Source organism: Setaria italica, chromosome III (genome assembly GCF_000263155.2).
Source record: "Setaria italica strain Yugu1 chromosome III, Setaria_italica_v2.0, whole genome shotgun sequence".
Classification (NCBI taxonomy): Eukaryota; Viridiplantae; Streptophyta; class Magnoliopsida; order Poales; family Poaceae; genus Setaria; species Setaria italica.
The window spans coordinates 33,501,767-33,513,760 of NC_028452.1; the positions used below are offsets into that span (position 1 = coordinate 33,501,767).

General features: G+C 46.5%; 1 protein-coding gene across 1 annotated transcript; it reads left to right on the plus strand.

Annotated features, from left to right (window-relative positions):
- Positions 1–614: 614 nt before the first annotated feature.
- On the plus strand, positions 615–3,633 carry LOC101763635. The gene is made up of 6 exons (XM_004962474.2): positions 615–965; positions 1,059–1,147; positions 1,247–1,395; positions 1,480–1,529; positions 2,664–2,738; positions 2,817–3,633. Exons 1-6 carry the CDS (start codon positions 712–714, stop codon positions 3,373–3,375), a joined length of 1,176 nt encoding a protein of 391 aa, XP_004962531.1. The 5' UTR covers positions 615–711; the 3' UTR covers positions 3,376–3,633.
- The last annotated feature ends 8,361 nt before the right edge of the window (positions 3,634–11,994 follow it).

Sequence of the window (11,994 nt, forward strand, 5' to 3'; positions counted from 1 at the left end):
AGTGCGGAGGACGTAGGGTGCTAGCGGACGGGTGAACCGAGCGAAAGATACGCGACGTACGAAGTTTTTTCTCCTCTTTTCAGCATTTGGACTGCTGGTTGATTACCAAAATGTAGAGGGATGTTTTTGCAAAATTACCATGACGGACAAAAACCCTTACTTGCTCAGAATTGGACTGCGGGTTGATTTCACGATTTCGTATGAGGGATTTTTTGCAAAACGAGCGCGATGGACGAAAAATCCTAGCAGAGACGTTACTCGCTTTAATAATAGGTATATAAATCAAAAGCAAATTGTAATGCACTTGCTATTTCAACCTTTTACGGTGGTATTCTTCAAAACTAAAAATTATGTAATGACATAGATCTAATCGATCCACGTGTAAATAGTAAAGCACATGTAGAATTATCCGGATAACATCTTAAAATTACCTATTAATAACACTATTATTTTTTTCGACGAACTTTAACCAAAAAAAACTATCATTTTTCTTCCGATACAAGTTTCTTAAAAACTGCACGAGCCCTCGTCCCCGTACATTCAGCCGGCCCCACCTTCCAGGCACCGTATAACGCGGTACCTCCCCGCAGCACGCCGCCGCTCCATTTCGAAACTCCCGACCGTTACCTCTCCCCCCTCACGGTCACCGCCTCACCCACCCCCGCGCTGCTCCCAACGGCTACCCCATCGCCGCGCCGGAGAGGGAAAGGGATGGCTTCGAGAGATGCGGCGGACAGCCCTAGATACGTGCCGCGCCGCCCTGGGGCGGCGGCCGCCGCGCCCAAGGACGGCGCCGGCCTGCTCAGCCCGCGGTTCCGGTCGGCCGCCGCGCTGGCCGGGTGGGACGAGGAGTCCGTCCTCCTCGCGGCGCTCGTTGTCGAGGACACCCCCGTCCGCGAGTCCCGCCGCAAGAGGCGGGCCTCCACCTCCTCCTCAGCCGGTGGCAGCGCCGGATCGAGCACCAGGTACGTGCCGATCCGTTCGGCGGCGCCGACGTAATCCCCGACTCCTTTTCTTGGATGGCTTCTTCAACCCGTCCGACCGATGCGTTCTTGCAGGAAGAGGAGGTCCCGTAGGCAGTCGCCCGGCAAGATTCCGCCGGTGGTTCTCGCGCTCGACGACGACGACAAGCCGGACGCTGCGTCGGGTTTGTTCCTTCGATTGATTTAATCTAGTTTCTTGGGCAAATTCTTGGTATATCTTTTTGTACATTCTCGATCTGGCGTTGATTTCTTAAAATCTGTAGATGGCAAGTCGGAATTGAAGGACACCAAGGAAGAGGAAGAGAAGGATGTCCTTGTGGGCGAGAAGGAGGCGTCCGGATCTGGTGAGAAGGCAGCGGCGACGGGCAATCTGCCATGTATGGATCAGCTCCGGGAGGAGCTTTCTTGCGCGGTAAGGGTGATTCTTTTGTTTCAGTTTCGATCCTTGATTGCAAGCTTTATTGTGGGAATGATTTGGGAGATGCGTTTTGTGCAGATTTGCCTGGAAATCTGCTTCGAGCCTAGCACCACGCCTTGTGGGCACAGGTAATTTGAAACTGTGCTTTAGGAAAAATGCATGCTTGAATTTTGAAATGCACAGGTAATTTGAAACTGTGCTTTAGGAAAAATGCATGCTTGAATTTTGAAATTATGTATACAAAAGGAAACCAAAGCAAAAACTTTTACATAGTTCATTTGTTACAGCAACTGTAGATGTCACTTGTTTCCTGGAGCCTCTTAGTTCATTTTATTTGCTGCTTGCTTTTGAGAAGGAATCTACAATAGATGGGTTCTTCTGTTATGGGAAGTGCGGTTCCACGAATTATCGGGAACTTTGTAGATTAATGTAGGACCACAAAGCTTATTTGCTATGTAAATGTGCATTTTTACTGCATTTCCAATTCCTTGTTTTTCTGATTTTGTGTGTATACAATACAAGGTTTGATTACTGTTATTTTCATCCCTCATTTGACTGTGCTCGAGAGAAAAGGGTTACCTAAATCAAGAAAATATGTGTGCAAAAAGGGAATGTAGAAAGATGCTTATCATACGATGCAATTGCTTTCTTAAGATGCTTAGTTTGCCACCTTCTAAGGAATGCAATTGCTTTCTTAAGATGCTTAGTTTGCTGCCTTCTAAGGAAATAACAATAGGTCATTGTTTCCACTGTTTGAAGTTTAGTTTAATGAATTTACATGTAGCTATGCACATTCTTGCTGATCTATATAGGATTAGTCTGTTAATTACATAGCAAAGATGAACCACAAAAAGTTTATTTATAATGTAAATGGTCAGCTTTAGTATTCACAAATCTTTCTTTGTCTGATTCCATATTTATAGAAGTCTGTAATACTAATGTTTTCATTGTTTGGCAGAACTGTAAAAGAAATTATTTTTATGCATTTTTTCTGGAATCTTGAGTTTATCATTTCAAATCAACCTTATTCATCTCAATTTACTGACTGCTACGGTCATCTATCTGTACATTGTTCCCCAGTTTAAATTTTGCACATTATTCCAGTTTTACCTGAAAATATATTGACTTGAACATACCTTCCATGCAATCATATTGTGACAACTTAGAGGGACATGCAGATTGAAATTTTAAATGATTTTCGTGGTTATTCTGTGTACTTTCTGAAATTCATGCTTACTGTTGTTACTCCCTCTACTTAACAGCTTCTGCATGGAATGCTTAAAACATGCTGCAACCAAGTGTGGAAAACGGTGTCCTAAGTGCAGGCAATTGATCAGGTAGGGATCTGCTATTCTCCAAAAAGGTCTATGATAAATAAACTCTACAGCCCCAACTAAATGATTTTGAATCTGCAGCAATTCAAGATCGTGCACCATCAATACTGTACTCTGGAACACCATTCAGCTCTTGTTTCCCAGCGAAGTTGAGGCAAGAAGGACTTCGATCGAATCACCTTCATCATGCAATGAAGATATGAACCATAGCCCCCCAAGAAGTAATAATTTTTCACAAGGTGGCCATGGCATGAGAACAAGGAATAGCAATGGAAGCTTCATTGCAGAAGGCAGAACACGAAGCAGCTACAGGACCTTCATCACACCTGCTAGCACACCAAGCAGCAACACCAGTGGGAACTTCATCAGCACACATGGGAGCACAAGAAGCAGTAACAGCAGCAACAGGAGAACCTTCGTCCCAGCTTCGCAATTGGTCAACACAAGGAGTGCTGTAAGATCAGATCAATCAGAAGATGCCGCATTAGCTTACAGGCTGCAGCAGGAGGAATTCATGAATGCCTTTGAAGAGCCTGAGCAGGAGAGGCAACCACGAAACACAGTGTCCACAGCCCGAGACAATTTGAGAGCCATGGCCTCCCGGGCCATTCGCCTCCGCGCTCGAGGCTGGCCTATCTAGTGAGTTCTTTTGCTCGCTCGTCTTTGGTTTGTTGATAACTCTTATCTTCTGGTCAACTTTGCAGGAATCTCTTGTTTGTTATTGTATTGTAATATTAAGTGGCCTGATCAAATTGCCACTTAATAATGATTGTCCACTGTATTGTGACTTGTGAGTGGCCATAATTCATTGGCACTCGAAATATTGGCTGCTGTGTACAATACTGTTCTGACTTATACCAGGTGGCCTGTTCAACAGATAGGCATTTCTTGTGCTGTATATCTGTCCAGCATATCTCCATTGTATTGTCGGTGGCCATAGTTCGTTGTGGCTGATTCTGTTGGCACCATTTACTTAACAGTTTTACCAGTCATCATTCTGATGATTTTCACAGTGCTGTAGCTTCCATTCACAATGCAGTCATGTATTCATTTTTGCCATGTGAAATTGCAAGCAATGGTTTTCATTTTCCGAGACCAGGAAAGCTGTTATGTTTGTATTCAAAATAATAAATGCTGACGATATTGCGGCAGCAGTATTCTGCATTTTGGGCAACAACGTCATGTAACAGGGTAGTATTGATCTTATTCACCTTGCCTGACTGATGGGCTCTGAAGCGAAGGGTAAAGTGTAAGAGCTATACAAATCCAGAGGCCTCAAATTCATGGATTTTTGCACACGAGTTGATGCACCTGTCGTCACTGGATTCTCCGGGAACATCGATAATAGCTACGACTTGTCAGTAGGCTTTACATTTGATGTTGCAGCAGGATAGTGGCATAAGTAAATGAAAGGCAGAGGATAACCGTGTAGTTTCTTGACCAGCACCAATTCTCAAAGTAAGAAAATTTCCTCTCCGGTCCAAAACTTTGCTATCGTGCATCGGCATTGCATCCAGATATGTGATCATACCAGATCAAGAAGAAATCAACTCGGAACAACGTAACAGGACCTTTATCTGAACATGTTTGATGACCTTTTCAAGAACAGGTTCCATCACTTTTCTAGCCTGATGGTCTTAGTCTAACCCAAGCAACGTAGCGAATTATTCATCTTCAATCTAACATTTCCTCATCGATTTACAGAGGCGGCGCGCCCCGTTCTTTGACCATGGTATGGGAGACCACAAAGATTCCGTTAATTCAAAACCTTATTCTCCGATGAAGATCTCCGATGTAGGAAGTTAAGCCTGATCTAAGCCTAAGTATACCATTTGAAAAGGAAACGCCGGAAGCAAGTTTTCCATGGAGGTAACACAGTCAAGTTAAATCCAACCACAAAAGAACAAGACAGCACAGCACTGGGAAAAGGAAAACGCCGGAACACTGAAAAGTACAATGCAGAAGATAGTGGTGACGGGTTCACATCTGTTTAATCATATGAGAAGGGGTCCTTGATGATGTTCTCACCAGAAAAACTCCATTACACATGATGTGATGCAGTAGAGGAATCGTCATGCTACTCCAGGACTCTCAGGGCCTACTTGGATTGTGACGTTATTGAGCCAATCCGAAACTGGCAGCCAGAAAATCTTGCTACGGCCAAAACATGGGCAGACATTTCCTTCTATATTAATACAAACTGCAGACTTCCTGCCGGCAATTTGGGAAAAAATACGTGGGCAAACATCTCCTTCTCTATTATTAATATACAACTTTTGGCCAGGCTTCCTGCTGGCAGTAAACAGGGGCAAATAGCGTCCGACAGCTACAGGCATGAAGTGAGAGTACCATACCACGAATCAATTTTACCTACGGTAAATCTCAAACAACACTATCGTGAACAAATTCAGAACACACAACAAGTTTTGGAATAGGTTCTTGAACGTAATACACCTAAAACACGGGAATTATAGACAACGAAAAGGAAGAAAAACACAAGGTTGGACCATATTTTGTTTTTCTCCAACATTTATATGGAATATAATATGACCCATAGAAAGTTGTAAGAAAAGGTTGGATACAGTCCATTGTGATGAAGACTTCCAATAGAAAATTTTTTTTGTAGAAAATAAATTCTATTGTTGACGCCAGATTTTGACACGTATGAAATCGGCGTCAAGAAGGGAAAGGATCAGCTGATGCGGCGAGGCACGGAGGTCACGATTGGGAATCGATCGATTGGTGCTACAGTTGGAGATCGGCCGATTGGTGCTGCAATGTTTCAGCGAAGGGAGTTGATGGAAATCGGCCGATCAAGAGGCTGGAATAGTTGGGCTAATATGGGCTCAGAGTGGATTACGAGGATAAAAGTGGTCGGCCCACAGAACACAGCAATCAACTCCGATACGAGTCATACTTGTAAATATTCATTTTCGTTTAAAATTAGAGATAGAGTCCTAGTCGGTTAAGAGATTGGTTGTAACAGGCTATAAATAGCCGCCTTCGTAGATCTGTAAAAAATCATCAAATCAATACAACAACCTACTATTTCCTCGCACTTTACTTTCAACCAGGCGACTTCGCCAATACTTTTCTTCTTTTCACGAGTTCGTACGGGTTGGCAGGGCTGCATCAACTTGATCTCCAGCCGATTCTGTAAGTTCCATTTATCGAGTAATATCTAAGCTTTAACTTCGAGCGCATCGCTGTCGTTTCATTTAGATTTATTCATCAGTTATCGATATTCACTAGAATTCTAGGTTTTACCTGTTGTTCTAGTTTTATCACCAATTATCCATCTTGGAATTAGAGCTTTCGACTTACTTATATTTTATCGCTTAATCTACCGCTTTTTGCATAGCCGATTAAAACTTGTTCCTAGTATTGCTACTGTAGCGTTGTTTAGTTTACTCTAGTAGTTTTCTTCACCAACGTTGCCTGGTAATCGGCTGTATTATAGCCGATTTCTTTATTATAGCAAATCGGCCGATTCGCAGATAAGCTCCTCGAGATCGGAACCTTAGCCGATCGCAACCTCTGGGATTTGACACATTTATTTCCTTGCCAATCCACAGGTCAGATTGGCTGGCACGCCGCGTGAACCGCACCAGGGCGATCACCCGAACAGGAGTTAAGCAGATTCTCCCGGGTCGTGTGTCCGACGCTAGAGATTCAATCGGCTGATTTCTAGTGCCAACACACTTTTGGCACGCCCGGTGGGACCTACATAACCACTACCATGTCGAAAGCTGCCGAAATCTCTAAAGATAACGTCATCGAGGTGACGGAAGCAGACCTCAAGGACGACCAGAAGGAAGAACTGGAGAAACAAATAGCACACTATCGAAAGACATGCTTACAATCCTTCAGTCGTACCAGGAGCGGGGAAACTGTCTTAAAAGCTCCTTTTCCAACTCCCCGCCAGATTACAATTGCCGAGGACTCGGGAAAGATGTCCGAGATGGTTCAACAGTCTGTCTACCAAGCTTTCATCGATCAATCCCTGGTGATAACTAATACGGTATACAATGTCGTCATCAGCTCCCTGGCCAATGGTGTGTCTCAAGGATACCAGGGGCCAGCATACGCACCACCTATCACAGCCCTGATCAGGAATTCTCCAAATACACCCTACTCGGTTCCTCAGCCGATTCAAGGTCAGCCTGGAGGATCTAGCGCTCCTTCGTCATCAATGCATCTGGGATACAACGACACACCATATCTTCAGCCGCATGCGCTGCCTCAACCCATTCAGATTTCTTCCGCGCAATCATCTTCACTAAATTCAGCGCCTTGGGGGGCACCATCAGCGTCAGTTGGCCAAGATCAATCGGCCGGCTATGGAAGCTCTCCGATCCAGACACCTTTCCAATTGGTCGTGCGGCTGATGGTCCCACAGTATCAGCCAGTCGCACCGGAGATGGGCAGGGGGGCAGAAACAACAGTAACGCTTCAGGGCGCTGCGTCGATTGTACTATATGACGAAATGGCCGGTTCACTAAGACAACCGATGCCGACTACACAGCCGGCCGCGTCGCAACAGGCGCCGCACACTTTCGTCCACCACCCGGTCATCCTGTCACCGATCTACCAACACGTGCCGGTCCCCCAGCCGATAGTCCATCAACAGCAAACAGACTGGACGGCACGGATAGCAGAGGTGATTCAAGAGCAATTCGGTTTGAAGTCGAAGGTGCAAACCTACACGTACAGAACGCCGTACCCACCTACCTATGACTTACTGCTGTTTCCCCATCGGTACAAAGTTCCTGATTTCACCAAGTTCTCAGGGCTTGATGATACCTCAACTGTGGAACACGTAAACAGATTCATCATCCAATGTGGGGAGGCGGCTACACAAGATGCTCTATGGGTACGTCTCTTTTCATCATCTCTGTCCGGGTCGGCCTTCCAATGGTTTACTACACTGCCACCTAACTCCATAATTACATGGGCCGACTTGGAGAAGCAGTTCCACAAATACTTCTACGCGGGAGTACATGAGATGAAACTCTCAGACCTAACCAGCCTCACACAGAGGAGTGATGAGCCGGTGTCCACATACGTGCAGAGGTTCAGAGAAATCAGGAACAAATGCTACACCCTAGTCCTGACCGATGCACAGTTGGCCGATATAGCCTTCCAGGGTCTCCTGCCTCATATCAAAGAGAAATACGCTTCACAGGAGTTCGAGAGCCTGAGCCAAATTGTACACCGATTGTCTGGTCAGGAAGTACGTCCCTTTGATCCACAGAGAAATTTCCAGAAAAAGGTGACGTAGTTAGAAGGGGCTGAGTCCGACGAAGAAACAGAAGTCGGCCTGGCGGAGTGGGTTAAAGGGAAGAAGCCGATATCATGTCCGTTCGGGAAAAAGGAGCCGGAGGCATTCGGTTTTGACACGTCAAAAGCCGATAAAATCTTCGATCTCCTCCTCCAGGAAGGACAAATCAAGCTCTCACCATACCATACTATCCCGTCGGCTGAACAGCTAAAGAAGATGAAATATTGCAAGTGGCATAATGCCACCTCCCATGATACGAACGAATGTAAAATCTTCCGACAGCAAATACAATCGGCCATTGAGCAAGGCAGGCTCAAGTTCAAAGTCCCGACAAAGCCAGCGAAGCCGATGAAGATCGATCAGCATCCCTTCCCCACCAACATGGTTGATACAGGAAGGAACTCACTCCAGACCAAGGTGCTAACATCGGAATCGGCTAAAAAGAGCGGCGCCGTAGACCCAAGAATCAAGCGGCGCTCAAAGACGTCAAAGGGAAACGATGGATGGAGGATGAAGGCAAAGGATCGGGAGAACCACACCGGCCCATCACCTCCCAATTTCTGCTCAACAAGTATCAACAGCAACAAGAAAGTTCAAGATTCCGAGAAGAGATGATGCGACGACATGAAGATCACTAGCGATGCCCGTTCTTCATCCACTGCTGGGAGAGTAACCTTAGGTTGCCGTCAGCCGACAATTGCCCCGAGTGCAACGGTGTTGGAGGTATGCCCTAGAGGCAATCATAGAGATGATGATATTCCATTTGTATCCATGATTTATATTGTGTTCCTTGAATATCCATTAAAGGCTACTTGAATTGATTTGCAATTATGTGAATTGTGTGTGAAACTCTTTACTTGTATGGTTATTCTAAAGTTGTCCATAGTCGGAGTTCATGTGAGGACACACATGAATATTAGACTAGCACATGTATTAGTTGATGACTATGTTTCACAAGTCATGGACATGGAGATGTTGAACTAATAATGTGGGCACATGTGGAGACATGTGCTTGGACTGACCCAACACGAGAAGTAGTTCTCTCTTTAAACAACATATACGCTTTGTCCTTAGACCTGAGATTGTCGCATGTATTCAAGATGTGGATTGACCTACTTAGGGGCTATCAAACGCTACGCCGTAACAGGGTAGTTATAAAGGTAACTTTTGGGTTTGTCAAGAAGCATGCTATGAGACATGGTCAATCAAGATGGGATTTTCCCCTCTCTGATTGAGAGTGATATCTCTGGGCCCCTCGAGTGATCGGATCCGAAAATGCATGGCCATGCTACGTACGGTTAAGAGTTAACCTACAAAGGGATTCCGAATCACAGGATCGAGAAAGAGCGGTCGGCTTGAAGCTAGACCAAATATCGTGAGGCAAAGGGAATAGCATGTATATTATGTTGTGATGGTTCGTCTGATATGATCTTCGTGTGCGTATAGGAGTTGGCACGTCTTGCTAGAGGCCGCTACCGACTATTGGGCCGAGTAGGAGTACTCGGGCCATGTCTATACGTATCCGAACCCATAGGGTCACACACTTAAGGGGCTGGAAGCCCAATTCGGATATGATCCAAGTTGGATTAGGTTTAGAAGGACTAATGGGCCTCGGACCCAGAGGCCCGTTAGGAACCTCTATAAATAGAGGGGTGGGGGTGCCCTAGGGTTTACACCTTTTGGCGAAACACATTTGCCACGCCTCCCACGCCCTCGCCTTTTGCAACTCGCGGATCTAGCAGTTCAGCTTGGGACGCTTCCTCCCTACACGTGTGGATACCTTGGAGGTGTTGCGCCTGGAGCACTTGGACGAGCCGCCGACGAGCCACGACGAGCCGCCGACGAGCCAACGACGAGTCACGGCACGAGGGAGATCTTGCTGCGCGTGGACGAGCTACTGAGGAGCTCCTAGACGTCGACGTGATCGACTACGTACGACTACGCTGATCCACTTTGCTGCATCAACGCGAATCCACATCTTCCGCACCAGTAGTGCATCGAGTGGTAATCCCGTGATCCTTATACGGCAGTTTTCCTGGTTTACGCGGTAGAAAATTTTGTTTTGCGCTAGTGTTGCCTCCTCGTATCCCAACAGTGGTATCAGAGCTGTAGCTGTTTAGTTTTGGATTCAGGATGTGTGCATATGGAGATATGCGAGTTTTCAGTTTGATCTATGTCCTAGTTTCGTGTTTTTGCTGCAATGGTAGTGTAACCACATACTCCTACCGGTCGGTTTCCGCCATCGGAGTTAAGTGATACACGTAATTCCAGTTGCAGTGAGCGAAGATCAATGTGATTGGTCGAATCGAAATCCAGGTTCATACGCCAGGCGCATGAGATGTGCAATAGTAGATGGGATCTACTACTGGGGTCGGGATTTTGCCGTGTGCGTATGCTTCGATAAATCAGCTGTAACTTTTCGGCACGATCTCGGATCGGGGTGAATTTTATATGAAAATTGATCTACAGAAAAATTTACACATGAAATTCAACCGCATCACTATTTTCGGTGAAATTAGATTTCCCAAATTTGGCTTGGAAGATGGAGTTTCGGGCCTCCAAAGTTTGGAACGTTAGGACGCTTAACTCTGTTTTGCAGGATGTATGTATCTTGTGATCAGTATGGCCCCTTTGTGTATGTGATGCATGTGTGTAAGTCATTCGTGACGTGCGTGTCGCGCGTACGGCAACACGGCAGGAGCCATATGTGTTGTCACCTTAATGTATTTAATGGTCTGTGTACCAATCTGTGATGATCCAAGCAACTATGTAATCTTCATTACTAGCTTCTTTACTAGCTATTAGGCGTAATAGCATGTTCTAGTTCTTGGAGGACTCATCACCAGGAGGATGGCGCACATGGAACATGGAGATGGAGATCACCATGGTGAACAGGTTCTATGGAGATGGAGATCACCATATGAAAACGGACCATACTGTGTCACAACTGTGTGAATGCTATTCTTTTTATGTTTTACTTTCTGCATGCTGTGATGTTAGAGGGGTGGGGGTGCCCTGGGGTTTACACCTTTTGGCGAAACACATCTGCCGCGCCTCCCACGCCCTCACCTGTTGCAACTCGTGGATCTAGCAGTCCGGCTTGCGACGCTTCCTCCCTGCACGTGTGGATACCTTGGAGGTGTTGCGCCTGTAGCACTTGGACGAGCCATCGATGAGCCACGACGAGCCGCCGACGAACCACGATGAGCCGACGAGCCAACGATGAGCCGCGGCACGAGGGAGATCTTGCTGCACGTGGATGAGCTGCTGAGGAGCTGCTGGACGTCGACGTGATCGACTACGTACGACTACACTGATCCACTTCGCTGCATCGACGCGAATCTACATCTTCCGCACCAGTAGTGCGTCGAGTGGTAATCCCGTGATCCTTATACGACAGTTTTCCTGGTTTACGCGATAGAAAATTTTGTTTTGCGCTAGTGTAGCCTACCTCGTATCCCAACAAACAGCCCGTATCGTAACATCGGCCATTTAGAAGATCTCGCTCCAGAGATGGAAGGCTAGAGCCGATCAGCAGAAACTGTCACGAGCAAGAAGATCGGCGCCTTTTAGTGCGTGGGCGGCTAGGGGGGCAGAAGTGATTGATATGATCGGTCGGAAGACAGGCGTGAACGAAACGATAGGCCGGGGGGCAGATTCGATCGGCGCGACCAACCAGAGGGCAGGGCCAGCGCACACGATCGGTTGGAAGAGATGGCCAACGCTCGGGTAACAGATGAGAATCCCTTGGGACAGGAACTAGAATGGGAACGAGCCAGGCCATCGGCTAAAATAGTAAACCCTAGGTGGTGCCCTGACGGATTGACCAAATCACAAAAACGAAGAATCCAGCGTCTCCGCCAATGGGAACAACATGAAGAGGAGCAACAACAGGTGGTGAACAAGAAAAACGACAGGCCTCGGGTGTGGCGCCCCAGAAGAAACGACAGGGAAGGCGATGACAACCAGGGATCGGCA